Genomic DNA, 25,151 nt, shown 5'->3' with positions numbered 1-25,151 from the left:
TTTGGCCCTTTAAGGTCCTTTTATTCACTCTGTGGAGTGAAAAAACATCCTCCAGATCTGAGGATTAAGAAGCAGTGAGAGGGCCTCAGGGCATTCCCTAAGCTGTCTAAATCTGAGACGCGATATGGCTCCTATTAGATAAGCAAAATGTGTCTGTAAATACATAATACATGACTGCCAGAGAACTATGATTGGCTTGTTTTTGTACAAAGAATGTGTGGCCGAATGAATACACTGTGATGTAGTTAATGTTTTTAATTTCTGTTTTCTGAGCACCAATTTGTTCAAGGGAGCATGTGGGCTGGGTGACAGTGAAAGGCAACATCATCCTCAGGGGTTCAAAGCACTCCCAATCCTCTGTATCACTGTCTTAAAGCTCTAAGCTATAAATGAAAATACAACATTGGGTGTCTGTTGTTTTGAGTGGCTTGTTGACATGTGAAACTGTCCTTGTAATGCAGAATGTTTCTGACTTGGGCATCTGTTTCTTGCTGATATATACAAATTCACAACTTTTATAGCAATGAGAAATTATCCGTGCTCCCAGGGTGGGAGATGAGTAATGTGTTTTAACATGAAGTGAAGCACCGCCGCATCATTTTAATGTGCAACAACAGGAAGATGGAGGTTTCTCTACAAATACAAGCCTCCATTACAAGTCTTTACTAATCCATCCATGCAAATCCATGTAGAAAATGTGCCTTTTGTGCATAATCTCCCCACACAATTTCTGTGGGATTAGGATTTAGCAAGGGAAAAAATGGCTGGAGGAATACAGTACATCAAAAATATCAGTCGGTCTTGTGTTCAATTTGTTGTGTATCCCCTACTGCCTTCATATATTACATCTCATCAAAGAGCTGGCCTCTCAAGGGAGAAAGCTGAAGATGGTGAGCTTCTGAAAAAATTTAACCACCTTCTGTATGTCGCCGTGCTGCTTATGTGTGACAATAACATATACTGTAGACCCAGAGAGTTAGTCTGCATGTAAAAAGCAGATTAAATTACTTTATCCTAAATCATAACAATTTATTCTACTCCAGTCTAGCTTTTTGGATTGCACTGACACTGCACAGATAGACGAGCACTTGTAAGCAGTCATGATATGTTTAGCAAAGACACCAACTCTACTACTCTAGAGTCCAGAGTCTCTAGAAGAAAGGAGTAAATTTGATTTGACAACAAAAAATATGTTTCAATGCATCTGAGCTACATGATTAAACAAGACCAATTACAATACTCTGATAAGCTTAACGGAATAGTTTTGTCATTTTGGAAACCACGGTAATCCCGTTGTTGTGGGGAGTTTGATGTGAAGATCGATACCACTCTTATGTTTGTCTTTTAAATAATAAGCTACAGCAGCCTTAATTTAGCGTAAAGACCGGAATCAGGGTTCAACAGCTAGCAAACAAAATCTGCCTACCACCACCTCTAAAACTCACAAATTAACACAAACTGTCGTTTTCACAGTTACGTTCTTGTATTAAAAGATATAATGTGTCAAATGATAAGCTTTACAGGTGCTGGTAGGCAGGTTTTGTTTCTTCTGGACAGTGTCAGGTTAGCTGTTTCCATTTAATATGCTGAGCTAAGCTAACCAGCTATAATTCGTGGTACATTTGTACAAGAGTTCTTAGTTTTAATTTGCGCACTCCCAGAATAGTTTGACATGTTGGGTAATACTCTTATTTAGTTTCTTATTTGAGAGATAAGAAGACAAATCCTCCTGCCAGCACCTCTAAAGCTCGTAACCCCCAGTAAAACCACAACTTGACATTTTTATGCTTTTTTGGGGGGATGTAACAAGCAGGGTATAAGGTGTTTTGTTACCTTTGGACAGAACTAGGTAAGCTGTTTCCCTGTTTCCAGTTTTAATGCTGAGCTAAGCTAATTGGTTATAGCTCCATATTTAACAGAAGTGAATAAGCATATTTAACAAAATGTCTAAATATTCTTTTAAGTGTTGAGCGACAAAATTTACAATTTAGTAGTATCAGTAGTTTTATATTTAGTTAGATGGCAAAATTGTGTCACACTTTTCTGTGTGGTGAAAATACAGAAAGTATACATTGCAATGAAATATTAAAAACGATAAAATCATCGTGAGTGCCATGTCTTTTCTTGGGTGACTAAATGGACTTTGTTCTCTGGGTTAATAAGGCTGTTTAGAATACATTTTGAATGTACTACTGTGATCCACCTGGGGACGTCTTCAGAGACGGCCATCTTATTTGGATTATGGACCAGTGAATATTAAAGATGTTCAGAATGCAACCCAGTCAAATGTAGAGTTTAGAAGCAGGAATAAGTGGGGGCTTTTGATTTCCCAGAGGGTATGGCACAGGTTTTCATGATAGCCATACATGCAGAGAGAAGTGCACTATTCTATCTCACACATTTTATTTTATACTTGCATCTCATCTCAAAGTAACAACATCAAATAAATAATGCAGTAATTTTAGTTCTCCAAGCAGGTTGTTCCATATATAGCACAGTGTATTCTTGTGTCATTTCTTTAGGTAATTACGGAAGCTTCTACAACCAAGGGGCTTTGCTAAGATAATCTCCTGCTTTGCTTGAGGCAGCAGAAGACTTTATTTTCAGAGCACAGCAGTTTGTCTCCAGCTGCAGGAAAAATGTCAGTTTATTATTTTTTATTTATTTCCCGATATCATTTCCCCAAAGTTATTTTCATTTAACATAGCGTCAGGTACATTTAGCCTCTTTGAGCATATCTCTCTCATAACGCATTGTCTTTTCGCACAAAGGGTCATCTTGAGAAGCAGGAGCACCAGCTCTGGGAGGGTCAGTGTCTTTACTTGAGGATACAACAGCAGGATGGATATTGAATTATTCTAATCTCTTTTACAGTTAAGCTCTGCCTCAGGATTCAGATTCTACACAGATTGGGTGGTTGGAGAAACATATACCTGGGTGCTCCATTGCTGCAGGCGCACTACAAATCATCTGTATCTTTTCCTGATCTCTATCCTGTTTCGAGTTGCAGAGGGAACCTTCAGCTTAAGACATTAGTCACAGGGAAAGGAGAAGTAACTCACTCAGCACGCCATCCGTGCCTGTTCCTAACACCTCTCAATGACACGAGGACAATCTGTAGCGGATTAGGATGATTTTAAGAGGAAATTGAGCCTGCTGTGTGTTACATGAGAGGAAATATGGATACTGTAAACTGTCAGAACGACACATTTAGACTAAAGACTGACTTGTAGTGTCATCAAGCTATCACGCTGTGTCAGGCAGACACACAAAAAAATAAATCTCCTGGATACAAAATGTTAGCCATCAGTGACTCCTGATTTAAAGTTTATATAAAATTCTCTCTATGCAGTTGATTTAACTCATTATTAAGGGGTTGGAGGTGTTCAAACACACACGGTGCAAACACTATAAATCCATAAGGTCTATAAGGCGCTAGGACCTGACCCCCAGCAGCCAGAACTGCAAACACATTGGTGAGATCAAAGTAGGGGAACTGGCCCTGGGCATCACCTGACCTGAATTTACAGGCAGATCAGAGAGGAGGCTAAGAGAGAGGGAGACAAAAAACCTGTCTCAGAAAGCTTACATTGTCTAGGACAAAACTGGGAGCGAGATAGAGGGCAGACCTAGAGAAAGTTTATAAAGAGAGAGAGAGAGAGAGCTAAAACATTACACGCTCACTGACACTCAAGCTCAGTCTTCCTCTCCTTCTCTCTCACTCTCTTTTACACACACACACACACACACACACACATACACATATGCACACACATATGCACTACAAGCCCATAGGTCTCCTTCGTTTACTCAGCCTGTGGGCAAATGTGACTTTAATGAGCCAGTGCTGGATGGGCATTAGGCAGAGATTCTCACACTGGACTGCCGGCTCAAAACAGCCCTTTCTGCTCTGGCATTTTTTGGCAGGCACTTCACAGCACGGTGTCAAGTTTAGTCGTTATACCCACATGTTCCAGGAGCTACATTTGCTTCTCTGGATGCTCAAGTGCATTCACTGATCACTATTAAAACTGCATGGGGGTTTCATGAAAGCTCATGAGAACACAATCCACTGAACAGAATGAATTGAGAAAGCAATTATGAAAAACTGCTTTGAGGATGGTTTCTTAGATTTTGGACAGAATAAACACAGCTAAACTGCAGGCGACAAGCTGAGCTGTGCATGCATGGAATGAGAGAGGAATCCGTGACGTCAGAGCCTTTCTCAAACTGAAGGTGTCAAATCCTGGATGCCTTGAAGGAGATCTGATATGCTCCCACTTTCAAACTTTGTGGTCAAATGACTCTCAAGTGCCTTTGGTATATAAAAAAAAAAGTACCCTGTAACTAAATATGTTTTTAAAGGCTGATTTTTCCATAAGAAATAAATCTATGTTGAATGACAAATTATGCATCAGACATACAATTCATGTTTTAATTAATGAATTAGACTAGATTGGGTGTATGCTTGACAAATAATTAGATAAGCAGAAAGCCTAAACAAAAACATACAGGCTGGCTAATAATCAAAGGCATCACTTTCTCCATCTGTTGTTGCCTTCCTTTCACTCCGCCCCCCTCATTAGCTCTATCTCTTTTCCCCAACGAGAGTAGCCTAATAATGTAGGCATGAAAATCACGACTTTGCCATTTATTTACTATTTTTTGTCTTCTTGTACCCTCCTATCGGGGTTGCATATTTCCGATATCACCTGAAGGCAACAGTATGCAACTCCACCTGAACCATTGTGGAGGAGAGGAGCGAGGCAAACCGTAGCCTACAGCTCTTCTGTATCAAGCCACCAAGTGTGATGACTCTGAACGGATCGGAACAGAAGGCTCTGGCAACTGTGAGGGACTGAGGAGGAACAAGGTGACGGATTCTCACAAACAGAAACCTCTCTCATCTGAGCGATGCTCGCAAAAGAATATTTATCAAGACCTGCCAGGATTTATGTGAAGTGAAGTTTGGAGCGGCAGCGGGAGATCACCCAGCCGGTCTGGTGAGTAGCTCTGAGTGAAATTAGAAGACACGGGTTCATGGTTTTGTCTCTAAAGGAGGTTAAAAATTAGTCTTAAAACTTTGTGCTCAACTCGAAGCATCTTTAAGACGGCACCTAGGAAAACTGAGCATTTCTGTTTGACTTGTGCCAAACAAACCTAATGCACAAATACGCACGCTTAGCGCACCCACGCGCACTTAAACACGCACGTGCGCACACACACACACACACACACACACACACAGGAGTGGAACAAGTTGACAAGTTGTCAAGCTGCATGCAGCACAGGCTTTCTGCAGGCACACCAGCTGTATTACTGCAGTCCGGGCAAGAGCAGTGAGACAGCGCCATCAATCGCATAGCAGCCACACTCCTGAGTTCCTATAGAGGGAATGTGGTGCAGCTTTGGTCTGAGAAGCAGTCAGCATTGCCGTGTGAGGAGGGGGGTTGATGGGATCAGCGCCTTCATGGCGAGTGTACCTCCACCATCAGTCACCTTGCTCTAATGCCAAAATACTAACCCCGGGACGCACTGCTGGGCACTATATTTTAAGCCTAACCAAGACTATTAAAAAACAATTACATTGCTAAGAATAATGAGAAGAATAATCTCCAGAATTGATGTTAAACACATAGAATGCAACAACCCCAGCGAGGAACTTTGAATTTGCAAGTATTATTAGCCGATTTATCATCATCAGGGATACCCTCAACTGCGATTCCATTCGCCAAATAGAGTTTATCCACCTTTTTCATGCGGACAAACAAAATGATAATGTGAATTCACGGGTAATTTTTCAGCACAGTGAACATAAATTATTGTCTAATTGAAACTATCTTTATAGTGTTTGTTTGCTCACCGCCAGCTTGAGGTCACACTTAACTCACCTTTGTTATTTTTTCACAAAATAACCGTCACGGCACGTAAGTGGTTGGGGTGCCGCTGAAGAGGTGGATATGTTGGATTAGGTTAGTCTCGTTTGGGCAATACAAGGTTGTGCCCTTTGTAAAGATATCCCACGTGCCGTGCCATAACCTCAAGAGGTCTTGCTTGTAGGTTATTTTAATGTAGCATTGTAATGGCAAGCAAAGATGAGCAAAGATATATATAATGGATGGGGGGAAAGTCACATCAGGGAGTCAATTACAGCAGCTTACATGGCCACACAGAGCAATTTGAGCAGAAAATAATAACAGTTAACGTTCTGCAGGTATAATAGCCATACTACTCAACATGCCCTCACAAATGGATGTACGGGCTTTGAAAGTTTTAATAGGATAAAAAATATATATATGTCAGTAAAAAGACGCCCATAATAAAGAAAGGGCTACATTGGGGTTATAGGTGAAGTGGTTGTTATTATATTTAAGATTAATCAGATTTACTGGAGCACAGCCTTTTGGCCCCTTTTTTCCGAATATTTTTGATAAATATAATAAAGTCGGCGCCCCAGGTCCTGGGTTCAGAGAGGAGAGGTCTTCTCCTGCTGCCAGTCGGGAAGTAGATCCGGACGTGCGCAGCGCGGAGAGATACCGGGCAGATTCAGTGTGGGAAAGAAAGGGAAGCGGTGTGGGGAAAGAGAGAGGCTGCCTGGTGGTGGTAGATGGAGTAACGGAGAGGAGACTACACTACACATTACCATGCCGAGATTTGGACCACATAAACTACATGCAAAACCCCCCAAAATACGAGATTAATCAGAGAAGAGGTATGTGTATCGTTGTCTTTGTGCCCGGTGCTCATTTTTTAAGCAGCGGCGGTTTAACTTCTACATCTGTGCAACGTGGAAAAAAGTTGAGATAGGTTAACTCGGCTATTGTGAGCTGCGGGGCTGTGAAAGAAACCAGCCGCCGCTGCTTTCTCTGCCTCTTCGAGGAAGTTTAGCCTCAACAAAACTATTGCTCTAGTGTCGTTTTAGTTAACACACAGGGGGGTTCATTATTCACGCTGACAGTAGTTTATGCTTCATTTTGTGTCCGGTGTTTTTTTTTTTGGGAGCAAATTTCTGCCCAGCGCACGGCTGCCATCGCTTCATGAGGTGAATGGCTTTAGTTGGGGGATGGGGTTAAAATGAAATAGTCAACCGTCACCTAACTTATTTTGTTGAAACATTGTATATTTTCTTCTTAATGAAATCAGGTTAGGGGGTTGCAGAGAAAAACGAATTCCGCAAAAGCTAAATCTTTAATTTTTTTGTCATACGCTTAAAAATGATCTAGAAGTTTTTAGTTTTTCTTGGATTTTCTTTTTACAATGGTGGCTCACAAGCAGATGGTTCTTTTGTACCTGCAGGCGATAGTTTCGGATTTAAGGTGAATTTAGCTAGACTCCGTCACTTATTAACAGCACATAAAGTATTAATAACTAACGTTAAACCTTTGCACTGGTCGTTTTGACACGCCAAAAGTAAATAATGTTGGTTTTAGACACAGCACTCCTGCGAAGACAGCAACGTCTTGCTTTTATTTCTCTTTGTACGGACTCCCACGCAGCCAGAGACGTTGTAAAGCGGCTGTATACCAGTGAGTCTGCAATTTGAATGCAGTTGGTCAGTAATCTCTTCTGAGGTTTAAACAGTGATTGGAGCTTTATTATATAGAAAGGAGCACTCTTGTTGGTTTTGCTGTGTTCCAGTAACAAGTCCGTTTTGATTGTAAGTTAACTGTATTACATAGTTGTTGCTGCTTGTGATATTTAAAATTTTAGTTTACTTTAGTGGGTGACCATCAATTTTATTGCATTTCCATTCTTGAAAAAAGGCAGTATTAATTGTGCAGTCTTACAATGAAAACATTTTGACACCAACAAGGAATTTTAAAGATTCACATGTTTCCTTATTGCCAGTCTTTTCTCTGAGCTCATTAAGCTGATGTTTGGATAAATTAGACTCCTCTGTTATGAAGCGCACATTTGGCATCTGGCATTGTGCATTCTAGTCACCTAACTTCTTTGCTTTATCTTATTTCCACCCGAAATCTATTTAGCCATCACTTGTCATGACATTTAAAGGAGACTAGGATATTGCACAGTGAAGAAAATAATAAGGTTTTCAGGGGGGTGATAGCATGTGGTTATTTGATTTTTTTTTTTTTAAATTTGAAATACAGTTAGTCTTATGTACTAAATGTATTTGCATGATGAAGTGTTATAACAATAACAATCACATTTTGTTTGTTTTCAGGTGGTTGCGTGAAGATCACGGTACGATAATGGGGAAGCACTTGGTTTCACTGCTTGTGCTGCTACTGCCGCTCCTCTGTGGCTGCACAGGGAACCAAAGGATGGCGAGGGCCACATCCATGCAGTTCACCCACTCTGTTTACAATGCCACCATATTTGAGAACTCTGCTGCTAAGACTTACTTAGAGAGTCACACCAAGATGGGGATGTATATCACAGACCCAGCCTGGGAGATACGGTACAAAATCATCTCTGGAGACAATGAGAACTTATTCAAAGCAGAGGACTACCTGCTGGGAGATTTCAGTTTTTTGCGAATAAGGACCAAAGGAGGCAGCACTGCCATTCTGAACCGGGAGGTTAAAGACCACTACGTGCTGACTGTTAAAGCTTCAGAGAGGAGCACTAATCTGGAGTGTCGCACCAGAGTAAAGGTGCAGGTACTGGACACCAATGATCTGAGGCCTCTCTTTTCGCCAACATCCTATAGTATCTCTCTGCCAGAGAACACGGCCATACGCACAAGTGTGGCCAAGGTCACGGCAACGGATGCAGATATCGGTACGAATGGAGAATACTACTATAGTTTCAGAGAGTGGACGGACATGTTTGCGGTTCATCCAACAAGCGGCGTGGTGACACTGACCGGCAAACTCGACTACTCTGAGACAAAGCTGTACGAGTTGGAGATCCTTGCAGTTGACAGGGGCATGAAGCTGTACGGCAGCAGTGGTTTCAGTAGCATGGCCAAACTCACAGTGAGGGTGGAGCAGGCCAATGAGCACGCACCTGTAATCACAGCTGTAACCTTGGCCCCCTCAGATGCAGACCATGACCCCACCTACGCTATTGTGACAGTAGAGGACAGTGACCAGGGACCAAATGGGGAGATAGCATCGTTGAGCATTGTGGCCGGTGACCCTCTTCAGCAGTTCAAGGCTGTGAGAAGCAGTCCCGGAAGCAAAGAGTATAAAATAAAAGCAGTCAGAGATGTAGACTGGGACAGCCAGCCTTTTGGATACAACCTCACTTTACAGGCGAAGGACAAAGGCAGCCCCCCTCAATTTTCATCTGCTAAATTGGTACATGTCACTTCTGCACAGTTCAAAGTGGGCCCTCCTGTATTTGAAAAGGCAGTTTACAGAGTCAATCTGAGTGAATTTGCCCCTCTTCATACACCTGTCACTATGGTAACAGCCGTGCCGAAGTATCCACAGCTAAAATACTTCTTTAGAGAAAAATCTGACAAGAACCGCTTTACTATCAATCCAGATACTGGCTTAATCAGCACTGCAGGACCAATCAATGCTGATTATTCCCCCCAATTTGAGCTAGACGTGATCACCAGTGATAAAAAAGCGGCGACAAAAGTGATTGTTGATGTGATGGATGTGAACAACAATGCACCTGAGTTCCAGCAGACATCTTACAAGGCCAGTGTTGATGAGAATGTACCGATAGGGACCAGTGTGGTAACGGTTAAAGCCACTGATCTAGACAGAGGCGAGAATGGCTATGTGACCTACAGCATTACCAATCTCAGCCCTCAACCGTTTGTCATCGACTACTTCTCTGGTGTCATCAGCACCTCAGAGGTCCTAGATTATGAGCTCATGCCAAGGATTTACAATCTCAGAGTCAGGGCATCAGATTGGGGGTCCCCTTTCCGGAGAGAGGTGGAGGCATCAGTCACCATAATGTTAAATAACCTGAATGACAATAAGCCCTTGTTTGAAAATGTAGACTGTGAAGTGACTGTGCCGAGAGATCACGGCGTGGGAGAGCAGGTAACAACAGTGTCTGCCATAGATGCTGATGAACTGCAGCTAGTGCGGTACAGTATTAAAGCCGGGAATGATCTTGATCTGTTTGAGCTGAACCCAAACTCTGGCGTGCTTTCGCTGAAGCACACGCTGAGTGAGGGAGAGGCAGCTAAAGTGTCCTTTCATAGTTTACAAATCATTGCGACGGACGGTGAACACGAGACCCAGCCAATGATCATGAACATAACTGTCATCACAGCACGCAAGCCTGTCCAGTTAAAATGTGTTGAAACTGGTGTTGCCACCATGTTGGCTGAGAAGCTACTTCAGGGCAGCAAAATCCACACGCAAACTGAGCCAGATGACAACTTAATGGACATTCACTCTGTCAACCGTTACGCTCCTCAGTTTGCGGAGCCTTTCCCCAGTGTTATTGAAGTTAAAGAAGACCTCCCTATTGGGGCCCGGATTGTCCATTTAAGTGCCACGGACTTAGATAGTGGCTTCAATGGGAAACTGGTGTACGTTATTTCAGGAGGAGACACAGAAAGCCGCTTCATAGTAGATATGGAAACTGGGTGGCTTTTGGTTTATTCTCCTCTTGACAGGGAAACGACAGACTATTACACCCTCAACATCACAGTTTATGATCTTGGCATACCACAGAAATCCTCATCCCGCCTGTTGGGTGTTAAGGTCCTAGATGCCAATGATAATAGCCCTCAATTTCTGCAGTCCTCCTATTCAGTTGAAATAAGTGAGAGCACACCTGTTGGGACGGAAATTATCCAGGTGGATTCGACAGACAAGGATCAAGGAGATAATGGAGTTGTGAAGTATTCAATTTTGGGAGGCACGGATCATTTCGCAATCAATGAGGAGAACGGTGTGCTTATTGTGACAAAGCCGTTGGATCGTGAGCTCCATCCAGTTTATATCTTGAAGATCGCGGCACGTGACCAGGCAGCGAATGAGCCTCAGTTAGTGTCCACAGTGCAGCTTAAAATCACCTTGGAAGATGTGAATGACAATCCACCTAAATTTGTCCCCCCAAACTATCGCGTGAAGGTGCGGGAAGACCTTCCTATCGGTACTGTAATTATGTGGCTGGAGGCTCACGATCCCGACATTGGGCCTTCCAGCCAGGTACGATACAGTCTTATGGATAACGGAGACGGGAATTTTGAAGTAGACAAACTCAGCGGTGCTGTGCGGATTGTGCAAAATCTCGATTATGAGACAAAACAAGTGTACAATTTGACGGCAAAAGCAAAAGACAAAGGGAAGCCCATATCCTTGTCATCAACCTGTTTCATTGAGGTGGACGTGGTGGATGTGAACGAGAATCTGTACAGACCTTTGTTCCGATCGTTTGTGGAAAAGGGATTTATAAAAGAAGATGCACTTGTTGGGACTTCGGTGATGACTTTAACAGCTGAAGATGAAGACAAAGGACAAGACGGAGAGATTCGATACTCCATACGAGATGGGTCTGGCCTGGGGATTTTCACCATTGATGAGGAAACTGGTGAGTCTCTTTACTCAGTGTCACTATGAAGCTATGTGAAGCTTTTTTATAAAATCTGAAATAGGTATGCACCAGCTTGACATAAGTTATTCAGTCATGTCACTGTGTGGAGCAGTGAGGTAAAGGAAGACTTGCAGGAGATGGGTAAGGTTCCTGATTCCAGTCATATTTCTTCTTTGGGGGAATTGACGGCAGGAACAGATGGACCAGCTGTCTCTCAGACCTGTGTGGACATTCCTGAGTAGTTGCTGTGCTACTAAGAGTGATTTCACCTCCTCTTTCCGCAGTCATGCTCTCACTGTATAAATACATACTCCTTTTTAAAATACTTTCAATTTGGAAAATGGTCTGTTGAACCCAAGGTTAAAATATTCAAATAGCATTTAAAAAGAATGTATTCAATATTGTACTGGAGGCAGGGTTTGCTTGCGGGTTTCTTATTATGTTGCAGAAAATATGTTAATTCTTGCTCAGCTGCCCAGAATGATTTTAACAGCTGACTCAAATTAGCTCAAAATAAGCAGTCTGAAATTCCAGGACTTCCTACCCAAAACTTAACAATCACCTGATTTTGATGTTTTGGACTTGGCTCACTGCCCTCCTTTTTCAACTTTGTAGCCACATTCTCAGGCAGCTTAATGTGACTCTTTTCCCTATTTGAAATGAAAGTTCTCTCTGCATTATACATATTTAATGTCTAAATGAGGCAGTGAAACTTAATGCATAATACATTGATTTCTTTCGGCACATGTTACCTCAAAGGTTCATATCTACATGAGAAAGCTAGAAATGCAATTTATTAGTCTGATGCTGACTTTTACTGTTCTAAAAGTGGTTTATATCTTCAGTTTAATGCTCCTCATGAATCAGATTTATGGCAGTTATTCAGTACATTGACAAACGTCTCCTCAGTGAAACTGCTGGGAAACTTTGTTGTGCCTGGCAAATTTAGCATGAGGAGATGAGCCTTTATGAAGGATCTGTCCTTCAGGACTGTGTGTCAGCTGTGGTGTGTCTGTGATTCTTTCTGTGGTTGGATGGCTGATTTGTAATAAGATTTTGTTTTATGAACAGATAGGCTGCGATATTTAAAGCATGAACTTGTGACTGTTTATGCTTTCATGCCAGAATTACAAGTGTTGTTCTATGTTGTTTTAGTTAGGCTCCTTCCTATTTATGCACTAAATAGACTAATGTACTGTTATGGAAGTTTAATATTGCAAGGAATAGTGTAGATTTAAAATGGATTGCAGTACTACAGTATTAGTTTTGATAGCCACACGCAGGCCAGCGGCTTGTCCATGTCTAACTCTAAATCCTATGTAGGGTACAGATTCAGGGAGCTAGGTCTGATCTTCTTCTTAATCCCAGAGGCCTATATTAAGTGATTATCAGGAGGTGCAATGATAGGATTGTCCTGGGTTGGGTCCTGTTATTATGGATTACATCTGAGGTCAGTAGACAACTAAATACAGCCAAGGTGGTAATGTACCTCCTATGATTTCACTATACGAAGGGTGCGGTTTTTAAGGCTACCATATGCATTTAGATAATTTTGCTTCTAAAAAAGAAAATATAAGCACTGGTGCACACCCCGCTATATACTCAGTGCTGCAGCTGCATGTTATGAATCTTAACCAGAATGTTTTAAAATGGTTTAAAATAAGAAAACAGATGAAAAAGTGGTGTGAGGAAAAATGCCAAGAGCCACACACCTTCATTTATGGAATTTGCGTGAAGGAGTGAGGGAAGCCCGTTCACGTCTTTCGCTGTTTTACTTGACGCTTGTAATTCTAAACCCAAGGCAGTTGTGTTTGATAAGAGTAAGCGTAGGCTATCAATCTATTGCATCATTTTATTTTCTGTGTTGTTTGTTGTATCACCACAAACTATCTAGCTATCATCACCAGTCTGGCGTCCAAAATAACACAGTAACAACAAGACAGCTTTGTGGGTAAAGAACTGTTGCTGTGGAAAGCATTGCACTTTGTCGTGGTGCATGAAGACAGTGAGTGTTCTCAGAGTAGGTGAATCTAACAAATCTGAGTGAAGGTTGTTTTTTAGAACAGGCCATGCTGGCTACCCACTTGACTGACGTTACCAAATCACACAAGGAACAAACAAGTTATTTGTTTGTGAGTGTGGTGTCCATGATTGGTGTTTTGTGAAGGCCATCATTTCGTCATTTAGCCTACATCAATTTAAAGTAAAACCCTTGTATGCAAGCCTTTTTCTCCAGATATGGTTCATTTTCTGTTAGACTGCTCAGGGAGTCCATGGCAACTGTTTGGCCAGACATTCTCTGTGTTATTAAAAGCGCTGTGGTCACTGGCTCAGTGCCATCTTAATTTAAACTTACTGTTATCAAGACTCTTTTTCTGGGCCCCTTCCCATGCTGTGGACCAAATTTATCATTCCTCGATTTAATCTGAAAATTTGCTAATAGTTAGGCGATTTTTGACTGATAGGGACCCGAAACTTAAAAGCTTTCCAAGTGCTTATATTTAACATATTAACCAACTAGGAGACTCAGCAGAAACAGATGCCAGCCAACCAGATACTGGTTGTTTGAGATGTCTGCATTTTATAGTTTGCAAGAGGTTTGAGTTCAATCACCAGTATACTTTGTTTATCCACCATTTTGTGCTGGGGAGTGAGCAAACACTTGTGAGGTCTTGTATGCCAAAAAATGGCTGGCTACAGCTTTACATGTTGAGGTACTAAAGGTAAACCGATATGGATTTTCACAGACTCATGCCAATTGTGAACAGGCAAGTGAGGCAAATGACATTTTAACCATTTTCATCTTCAGAAGGGCTTTGTAGATGGCTCTCTAAAACCATGGAAAACAGTTTTTTAAAAGATGCTAGCACTCTCTGGATGGACTGATGTGTGGCTGTAGAGTAATCCAAAAGAGCATGACATACTGTGTATAGCAATAAAACCTAAAACCTAACCACTCCTCAAAACACGCCCGACTCACAATCAACCGGACACACCTTAGATTAGGCAATTATCAAAAGATATAACACAGAGGGTTTTTTTATTGCCAATGAGTGACCGTCTTTTAATTTCCTATCATCCGGGATGACTAAGGGAGATTTTGCAAATCACAAAGTTGATCAAAAGCTCAGGTGCAGCCCTTTTAAATAAACATTGCACAACTTCATCCCAGACTGAAGGATGGATCTTATAGGTTTGAACTGCAAGATTTGAGACAGTGATGTCCTTGTCTTTGCTTTTAACTTTAGTTAAGAATGTCCTTAGACCTAAATTAGACCTAGTAATTCAATAGCAAATTTGTTGCATAGTTCAAGGGGTAGAGACAGATGAGGGCTATGCTTGATTGAGAATAAAGAGTAAAGCAACATAGTTGTTAAGCCAAGCTAACTGTCTCTCTTCTTTAGAGTATTGTTACCTATATACTAGTGCTGAAGAATGACTTGTGTTTTCATCTTCGTCGCAATATGAACATGCGCAATAAACACATCGCAAAAGGCTACCTGAAACATGATGAATACAAAACATGTGCAGATTTAAGTTGTGAATAAACACTAAAATAAGGTGGAAAGACAAATACGTTCTACACCGTTAAACCGCCCCTGAATATCAACTAATGTAGATCACAGGACAATCAATTTGTGCATCTCCACTTGAAAGTAAAGAGTAATTCAAGGCTATAAAGCTGTGGTATGGAGCTTGACAGAACTTACTTTGAAAATGTGTTCAAAGCAAGTTGTATCTTAGCTTGAAGTGAAAATATCCAGTAGCCTATACAAAGTGACCAGAGCAGAATGTGCTCAGTCTGGATGAGACGCAGATGCTGATTGCATAATGTATGCATTGCCCTTTCTTGTTGGATAATATATGCATTGCCCTTTCACTTGAAGCTGTTTGCAGCCTGTGCTGTAAATGCGTCTTTTGTGAAGGCAAATGAAACAGTTTGATGCATAATGACAAAGTCCTACTAAGTGTGTTTTCCATTTCCACCCAAAAAAATTGCCAGTCTTTCACTTCTTCATCCACTGTCCTCTTTTTCAAGTAAAGACTCTTGACAATAATGAAAAAACGTATGCTTGTATTTATTTGTGGTTGGATTTTTGGAAGTATAGTTTGCTAAAAGTGAGCATGGTTGCCCTCTGTGCTTACTTTTCAGTGCCTATATGTGTGAGATAAAAGTGGGACTAAGTGGTGCACAATTCCAAATAGTCTTTGCTTGAGTGCTGTTACTGTGGAGACGGGTCCAGGAATGTGCAGCGGGACAAAGTTGATTGTAGGTTCCTAAATGAAAAACACACTTTCCCCAGTTAAAAGTATGTTGTTCTCTCAGTCCATTAAATCTTTTTAAAGCAACTTAAGGCTGCCTTGTGCGGAGGATGTGCTTTATTGTGTGTTAATTGTTGTCTGGCTAACACTCAATTATTAGATCTATACGTTCTAAATGTACTGTGGATAGTATTGCAGATTTGGTCCAAAAGAACATTCAGAAGTCCATAATGATGTTATGGTGATAATTATTTAATTTTAATAAAATACAATGCTCACCCCAGTTTCATTGTACAGTTTTAGTTTGTTTAACACTATAAGCCACTGATATATAAATCCTGAATATACTTGCTTTTAACTTCGCGTTCACGTACGCAAGATGGTTGTCACACGTATCCTGCGTTCCTCCGAAGCGTAGGTTGTGCACGTCTCCAGAAATTAACGCTACACATCCGCAAGATGCAGTTCATCACGTGAATGTGGGGGCAGTATGTTGATCTGACAGGCAGGTCAGCAGCAAACTCCTGTTCCACAGCCCAGGTGGTGGTGGTATGCAGTTGGTTTGCCAGTCGCTATTAAACGCAAAAGAAGAAAAAGGTCAGCAGCAATCTTAACAAAAGGAGATTTATGGCGGGATGTTTACAATAAAACTCCTGGAGCTAGCCTGCAATTACTGAGATCGTTATCATGTCTCATTAAAATCATAACCTCCTCAAGGTGCGCTATGTTTGGTTTGTTTATGTTGTGTAATTCGGAGGTTGTCAAGGAAGATAATCCGATGTTGGAAAGGGATGATCTGGCCCTAGTCTGCCCCCTAATGGATTCACGTTTAATCCTCCAGGTACACGCAAAGTACGCAGGCAGGTATGTGAACAATGCCGTTTGCGTCGCTGACGCCTGTCTACGCCTGTCTACGCCTGTCTACGCCTACGCATTGTTAAAAAGCAAGTATGTCGGGGGGCTTTAAACAGACCCACTGTTCAAAACACATCAGTTTATAGCATTAAGTAGTACAAACAGCAGTGATATTTTGAAAACATTAGCATCTTCCCCACGGACACATCTGAGCATCTTCACCAGGGGGGAGATATAAGAGATAGTGACATGCTTTTATACTTTTATTCAAATTTCAACAACTACTTCAGGCATTTAAAGCTGATTTTATGGTCTCTGATACTTGACAACTGACAGCTCTGACCATAAACACACTTAGGTGCAGTGAATTGAGTGCTACTGAAGTGCTACTGAATTGCATTTGCATGTCTCTCAACCAATCATATGTACCAGAACTTTTCATCTGTTAATTTAAGTTGTCACATTTATTTTTTTGATTTATTTAAAAATGATACTGACCATAATACTGTGCTATTTTAACAGTATGTTTTGGGGCATTTTTGGCTTCATTCCAAGGTAGATACTAGCCTTCACAATATAATATAATCCTGTGAACTTGTTAATTAGGGAGCTATAGAGGTACTGATAGATGGCTTTTTCTTAGCTGTTTCCCCTTGCTCCCACTCTTTATACTAAGCTAACCTCCCTGGCCACTGGCTGTATCTGCATATTTACTGTGTCATATGCACTGTCGTTAATGCATTTGGTGGGACTGTGCCACGTATAACACTCTCCTCTGGAAATTTTTTGCTGTCAGCTTAAGCCAGCTGGGGTTACCATATGCAATGGGAATATAGAGACAACTATAGTATAGGAAGATAGAAAAATCTTAAGAGTGCGGGTATAAAAAATAATGTAGACGGACCCTGTGTTTCTCATTGTTATCGGATGCAGAGAGCTCTTCGGGGCTATGATGTATTGTAAATGCTCCTGAATAATATGGTGATATTGAATCAAGGCGTACTGCTCTGAGGGCTGTTCAAAGGCCTTTGAAATAAGACTGTTCCCAGTAACAATGGAATCTTTGTATCGTCAGCTAAGTCCAAAAAGCTACCTCAACTGGAATTAATAGGCAATTTGTTTTTTAAAACGTGGGGGGGGGGGACCCATTCAGTCATACATCACAGACATGTAACAACTGTATCAAAAGGTCTCTTTCTGATGCTCACTCGCAGTTATAACATAAATAAATAGTTTTCATGTTTTCTTTAGACATTTTTACATTATTGTTAAAGAAATTCTGAACTCAGTATCAGTACAGGCTGTCAAACTGTTTTATATCCTACTAAACCACAAACAAACAAAAAGACAAAACAGTAGGATTACGCTGATGTACAGAGTATCAGTGTTCTGCATTGTTAGGCTGGTGAAATGATGGAGCCTGTCTTAAGTACTATTTTCCCTTAAGCTAGCTGTTGACAGCCATTTTTCTGCCAGCTCTGACAGTATACAGTGTGCACAGTGATGCATTAAGTGGAAAAGGCTCACTGACTCAATAGGCCGGGATATTGAAGGAGATAAGATAGACATGGTTTTTGTGTGATACTGTATCATCATTATGATTATCTCCAAGACATATCCTAATATATTATGACCCCCTGTGTGCCCTTCACACAAAACGGAGGAGAGAGCCATGGCACTTACTTTAAGCCTGTTCATAGCAATACATGTTGCCTACAGTAGTTTATGCATGCAAGTGTAACATAAAACAGATGAAAAGATCAGCTTAATGTAGAACTCTGACCACTCAGATAATTTAATATCTAATGTAAGTTCAAGCTTAGTTTAATTATAATGTAAAGTGTTCACTAAGTGGAGACCTACACATCACTAAATTACTACACAAACTAGTTGTAATCCAGAGGTTAGTTTTTACTAGGTATTTACACCCAGTAACTGCCAGGTGTAACTGTTGCATAACTAACTGAATTAATTGACAAAACTAACGTTAGCTTGCTAATATATAACTTGTTTAGAGTGAAGAGTGACGGAGACAAATTTGGAATATGGACTGATGTAAACGGGGAACATTTTCAATTAAAATTGTAAAAAGTTTTTTTTTTGTTTTACATGTCACACAGATGATACAACATACTTAAAATAACAAAACTTTATGCCAATAACATTTTGCCAACTGCCATCTAATGTTAGATAGGTTAACATAATCAAATATTTCCCACTCAGGCTAAACTTCATGAATGCTACAGGCTGTGTTTGATTTATATGGGCAAAGATGGAGAAATAATTGTTTCAAAGTAACACATTAATTTAAGTGATTATTTAGTAAATCACTTGATTGAAACTAGCTGGTAGGTGCCGCCACATCACATTGCACTGAAATTATGAAAACAGTGCTTTAGGCAGTGCATTTAACATACAACAACCAAAAATACTTTTACCTTGGAGCGTACTTTAGATCTCTAAATTTCAGGTTTCAGTCATTAATACCAACAGGCTATCTTTAAAGCACAGATTTTGGCTACAGATGTCTGGGAACTCTGGGATGATGTGATATTAAGTTGCTGGGTAACAGAAAGCTCAGTATAGGACTCTTTCTATTACACTAGGCCCTACAAAGTGGTAGTGGAATTTGAAGCATTTTGCCAAGGCTGTGGAAAGAGAGGGGGGAGAAAGCACTGAGAAAGTTTATGTAAGCATGTGAGCTAGAGGCCTGAGAAGGCTGAGGAATGTGGGGTAGGGGTGAGCGGAATTAACTGAGGTAGTTCAGAGCAAACCCCAACTTTTCAACTGCAGAATGAACAAGGAAGTTCTGGTATATGTAAAAATGGAGCACATGATCGCAACTTTTGGGTGAATGATTAACGATCAAATGGAAGTTTCCTGAGTCAGGGCAGAAAATCAGCACAAGAGACAATGTGGAGAACTTGTATTGACAGCATGTACTATAGTTACTACTCTACTTTGCTTCACTAGACAACTTGTGACATGCAGTGAACAGTTTCAAGCAGTTTTTGAAAGGCAAATTTACCCTCTTCAAACTGTGCCTTCACTATGAGTTTAAGTTGTTATAGAATGAACTCACTGTGTATCTGTACAGGACATTATAAGTACACTCATACTTGCTGGCCTTGATAATTCAAAACCTTTCGGCTCTCTAAAGTCTCCCTCGCACGGCCACTGTGCTCAAGTAACTTTGAAGAACAAAGCCAGAGGGAAAAGAAAAGAGCAAAGGGGGGGAAAAAAGCGGAAAGCAAATCTGGCAGAGGCTGGTGTTTTTTTTTTCTTGTGGCCTAAGGGCAGGTTTTGCTCCTGCCTTATTCGGTAGGCTAGGTATATGGGATAGGTGTGGCAACAAAATTCTTCAGATTCACCTTTCATGTGCTTTGTTAGTAACTGTTCAGCCAAAGGCCATGGCAGATAGTTTTTCATATTCTGTGTTGTTTAACACATTTAAGGTAAAGTTTGTCTCTTTTTGAGTATCTTAAGGGATAAATGAACAAAAAACTCTCTTAAGCGTGCAAGCATTGACATGAAGTTTGAAAGGGCCAGTGTGTGGACAGTAACATTCCACTTGCAGCTGCAGTTGTATTCATGTTGCAAGTTTTCCAAAATATGAAGTTATCTCCCGTATGCTGATAGATACGAGGCGAAGAACTGTGAGCAAAAAGCATGACCCTGGTGAAAGTGGAATTGTTCTGCTATGCTGGTGTCTGCCAGTCAAAATGACGAGCACTCAAGCATGGACTTCTCCTTGGCAGAGGCACAAAAAATGTCTCATACTTTTCCGTTTGTCTTTTCTCTTGTACTTTGTCTTTTTAACACGTGTGCATGTGCACACATGACCACCTCACCTCTACTGTACCTCCTCTCCTCACACCAATAACCTTAACCATTTTCACCTTCTCATTCATCCTCATCTTAAACATTCTCTATCTAATGTCCCCTTAAGGCATGTGCAGACTACATGACTTTCAGTATCGGCAGATCACCGTGCTATTCAGATTACATGACTTGCCATCTTGCATCTGGCTGATCAGTGACGGGGTCATACAATGTACACTGTTGTAGTGAAAAAGTAGCTGCCTGTCAGCCAGCTGCCTGCTCTCATTGGTTGGATGTGGATTTAACGATTGGCGACCGCCCATCGATCACTGATTTACCCCCGATCATAGCCTGACGGTCGTTGCGCTTGCCGACCAGCAAATCGGGCTTAAAATCATGTAGTGTGGCTTTATCCACTAATTCCCTCTCTGCAGTGTGTCTAAAACATTTATCCTACTCTTTTGTATCTGCTCAGGATAGCTCACAGAAGAACCTGCATTTCTTATTTATGTCTAACATTTGCAATTTCCTGCACGTTATATTATCCAATGCAAGTTGTCAGCTTCAGTGAGGTCATAAATTAGTCATTACCATGCTTTTTTTTCAAAATTATTGCGAGTAGCGTTTGGTTGTGTTTCTCTCAGGGTATTGTTAGCTGAAAGCCATCTAATTTGCATTCTTGATATACTGGTCTGTGTTGTTTTTGCCATGGGACTCCTGGCTTTAGGAAACATTTGGGGAGCCTACCTATTTTCCTTTGCCTGACTACCCTTCTTATTACATGCCTCAAGCTAAGTTGAGAGAGCTATAATGATGACTAATGACAAGAGAGGATCCCAGACCAAAAATGCAGGGACGCTAAAGTAAAGTAGGCTGAGAGAATAAATGAGCTGTACCCCCTAACTCCCCTGACGTGTTAAATTTGTGAATTGTGTTATCTCTTTTCTGAGAAATCGTTACCCAAGGCAAGGCTGCTCTCAGTTACACTCCTTCATAGCAGTTCATCAAGTTACACTGAGTGAACAAAGGCAGCAGCAGCAAAGAGTCTATGTAAACTATTTGAACCTTTGAATTGTATCCTAATGTGTATGGTTTCGTGGAGGCTTGCTTATCTGGGCCACCAGTAACTATGTAAGTGTGTTATACATTCAGGCCCATTGCAGAGAATGGACAACACCCATAACATGTAATGGTATGGGTGTGCCTATAATATGAGTCACTCTTTTTAGTTTCAGATAATAATACAATCAAATATAGCTATAAATTTCCATTGCGCTTATCAAGGTTATACACGTATTGTAAATAACACAGACATGGAAATTGTTATTATAAAGGCTGTCATTGATTCCATGGTCTGGAAGATAATTTTGTGTTTATGTTGCCCTTCACTGCCTTGTATTTTGTGCTTGTTGAAATAATGGGCCCTCGCATGTGCAAGTTATCTAAATAATACAGTGTTGTTTCGTTATCAACAGCCCTGTGAGGACCTTGCTTTTTGTTTCTGCCTCCATTCTTTTTTTAAGGCATCAAAAGGAAAGCATATCAAACTGTTACCCATTTGCCACCAATTAGTTTGTTTATATTCACACTATAACAGGATTATAGTGAATAATCAATCAAGCTAACTTGCTATATTGTCTAAGATGTTGCTGCCTTCTGAAATTTAATAAACATGAGATAAAAATCAATGGGGGAACTTTGTTTCCACTCATTCATACGTTATAACATTAGAGCCTTTCTATTATCACCTGAAAAATGACAGCAGAACCACTGTTTGTTTATGGAAACACTGCTTTGCATCAGGTTCACTTTGTGATGTTTTTTGTGCTTGTATAGAATAAAAACACAAAGATTTAGGCCCCTTTAGAGTCATTAACTAGGTAATGCTTACTCCAATTTAAGGTAATCTGGTCAAATGTTATATGACGGCAGCAGTAATTAAGATGTCATCTTAGTCGGTTTATAATTGAATTATTAGTGTTCATGTAAGCACATTAAGTAACACTTTTCATAAGCAAACTAAAACACAGGCATGTGCACACAACCTCTCCCTCAAACTGAAACTCCCCTACACCTATTTAAACACACACGGAAATGTACACACACTCATATACACGCTTATCCCCTTTTCTGTAGTCCAAATGTACCTATTGAGCACCTGGTGAGTGCTTGTAAGTGGGGTCGGGTGGAGATGAAAAGCTCTAAAGTAAATTCATTCCTGTGAACTTTGCTGTTAGCTTTTCCTCAGAAAGATCAGCAAGAACATTGACACTGCCTGCCAGTTTCAGCCATTTCAACTAGAGTTGGCAGATGTTATAGTTACAGTTCAAGCATGTAGTTTCCGTGTCCAACAGAACTGCATTGTTTTCACAGCAAAAACAATGGCATGTCATTTTTATAACATTAAAATGTACCTTTTTGATACACATCTGATTTTCGTTTCACACTGCAAACTGATTTAGCCTAAATGAATATTTACACAAACCACCTTTGTGCTATTTAAATGTGTTCCATATTGCATTTAGAAGTTTTAATACTCTCAGCCAGTCCTATATATCTATATACCCTTTTAGTTCTTTCAGAGTGCCAAACCTACCCATCCTCCACTCTTCCCTTCCATTTAACCTTTGTCAACTTATACCACTCACAGGCCTCTGAAAGCTCTTTTGTTTGCTCAGCTGAAGGCTACAGCCCCCACATGGCAGTTAAAAAAATGGCCCTGCCATTTAATGTAAATAGGAAAGCACTGACTGGTTGTTGTTAATATACCACCTTGGCATGTTTCAGTCAAGGTGCCTTCAACCAACTCTACATCTGCCTGTTCAGGGGCAGCTGGTGTTCATGCGTCGGTTCTCCTCATTGCCAAAAATTGATTTCAGAGATCACTGATAGTGCAGGTAGTGTTGTAAGACTCAGGGCATGTGTTACACATACAAATGTTCCCTGACATCATGCAGGCTAAGGAGTTTGTTTATGTCTTTCTCATCTCTTAGGTATTATCCGAACTCAAGAGCTGCTGGATCATGAGACAACACCTCACTACTGGCTCACAGTCTATGCGATGGATCGTGGTGTGGTGCCACTCTCTGCGTTTGTTGAGGTCTACATCGCAGTGCAGGATGTCAATGACAACGCACCACAAACCTCAGAACCTGTGTACTACCCTTCTGTTGTGGAGAACTCCCCTAAAGATGTGTCAATCATCCAGATAAATGCAGTTGATCCAGACGCCAAGGCCAGTGATAAACTCACCTACAGGATCACCAGCGGCAATCCCCAGGGTTTCTTTGCCATTAATGCCAAGACAGGTAAGACTGCTTTTACTGTGATGGTAATTAATGTCACCATAAAGTGCATCCTCAGAGCAGGGATTTCCTGCCCACGAGCTTATATTGTATTCCAGGACAAATGGCAGCCTTGAATATGGCTGCTAGCTAAAGAAGGAAACATTGAACTACTAAAAAAAATTCATTTTTCATCAAATAAAAAAAAAACTCATAGCCTTGAAATGTACTTTTTTCCCTCTTTTTTCCCTCTTTTATCTAACCACTGTCTAAATGATACAATTTTAAAAACAATAGCTGGTTGTGAAGTCTTACCTCACTATGGTCACTAGGACTGCAACAAATTATTATTTTCGAAGTCGACTAATCTGTTAATCAATTATTGGATTAGTCGACTTGTCACAATTATTTTTGTCAACCCGTAACCCTAACCCTAATTAAACCATTTACCTAATTAAATACCTTTCAAGTGAATAATTGATCTCCAACAACTAGCTAACATTACCATTTAGTTAACAAGGTTTACTATTCAGAATGAACACTATTATCAACACCAAGGGAAAAAGAGGGAAGAAGACTAGACAGGGTAGGTTTCTCCTATAATTCACTGATTTACTATTACACTTAACGTGTTTGCTAACACAACTAAAAGAGCGTTCTCTTAGCAAGCACGATCCATGAGACCTCAAAACCATGAATGCAATAAACTATGGAGAGGCTGCTCCAAGATACAGATAGAACAGCCAGGCTTTATCACCCAAAACAATAAGCTCAAAATCTGATTTACTACCAAGTAGGTTTTAACTTTATTTTTTACTTTATAGAGAAGATTTTTGCTTTGTTATGAAAATAAGGAAATTAAAAGCAAGTACTATAACCACAACTGTACACTAACAATGTAATGTTTAGTTAGAATAGTAAAGCAACAGTCCCTTTTCAAAATACTTCTGTAGTTTATTTTTTCCAAAGTGCTTTAAGTTTTATGAGCAAAGAATGTTCTGTAGGCTACATCCCTAGCCAGATGTTTCTTGATTTACTTTTAAATGTTAGATCGTAACGACAGAATAACAGAGGTGCGAACATTTAAACTATCATACAGTTGTGGCCTTTCCTCTGTCGTTGCTGCTCTGTTGTTGCTGCTGCAGTGGTCTGTGTAACTGGAACCAGAGGGCTCTGTGGGTGTGACTGGCCGGCCAGCTGGCAATGCTAACATCGCGGACACTTGTGGAGCTTCTCAACCCCAAAAATGTTTGAACACATTTTCGATTCGCCATCAACTTTCGTAAAACTGCTAATATTCGATTTCTACCCAGTTGCTTTCCCGCCCTAAAACTTCTCAAAAATGTATTAGTGATGAAACACCATACAAACTTGTGAAAACAAAACCGTTCTTTTGTTACGCTCTTTCTCCGTTGCTTTCCGCTTCTCGCAGGAATGCTGCTTCTTGTG

General features: G+C 40.7%; 1 protein-coding gene across 6 annotated transcripts in view; it reads left to right on the top strand.

The window, feature by feature from the left end:
* Window positions 1-4,811: 4,811 nt before the first annotated feature.
* Window positions 4,812-25,151, top strand: part of fat1a (FAT atypical cadherin 1a) — a 76,458-nt gene continuing 56,118 nt past the window's right edge. For 3 of the 6 annotated variants that reach the window (XM_038713037.1, XM_038713034.1, XM_038713039.1), the window contains exons 1-3: window positions 6,559-6,712; window positions 8,186-11,475; window positions 23,412-23,726. In XM_038713037.1, coding sequence (XP_038568965.1) covers window positions 8,214-11,475; window positions 23,412-23,726 — 3,577 coding nt within the window. In that variant the 5' untranslated portion in view covers window positions 6,559-6,712; window positions 8,186-8,213. Of the gene's footprint in view, window positions 5,004-6,557; window positions 6,713-7,436; window positions 7,527-8,185; window positions 11,476-23,411; window positions 23,727-25,151 lie in introns of those variants that run through there. The other 3 variants (XM_038713035.1, XM_038713038.1, XM_038713036.1) reach the window with 3 other exon arrangements.

This window comes from Micropterus salmoides, unplaced genomic scaffold (genome assembly GCF_014851395.1).
Source record: "Micropterus salmoides isolate LMB-PRFRI ecotype aquatic unplaced genomic scaffold, ASM1485139v1 Ms_hic_scaffold_12, whole genome shotgun sequence".
Taxonomy (NCBI): domain Eukaryota; kingdom Metazoa; phylum Chordata; class Actinopteri; order Centrarchiformes; family Centrarchidae; genus Micropterus; species Micropterus salmoides.
The sequence above is the reverse complement of the archived record's forward strand: the minus strand, read 5'-3'. Positions and strand labels throughout refer to the sequence as shown.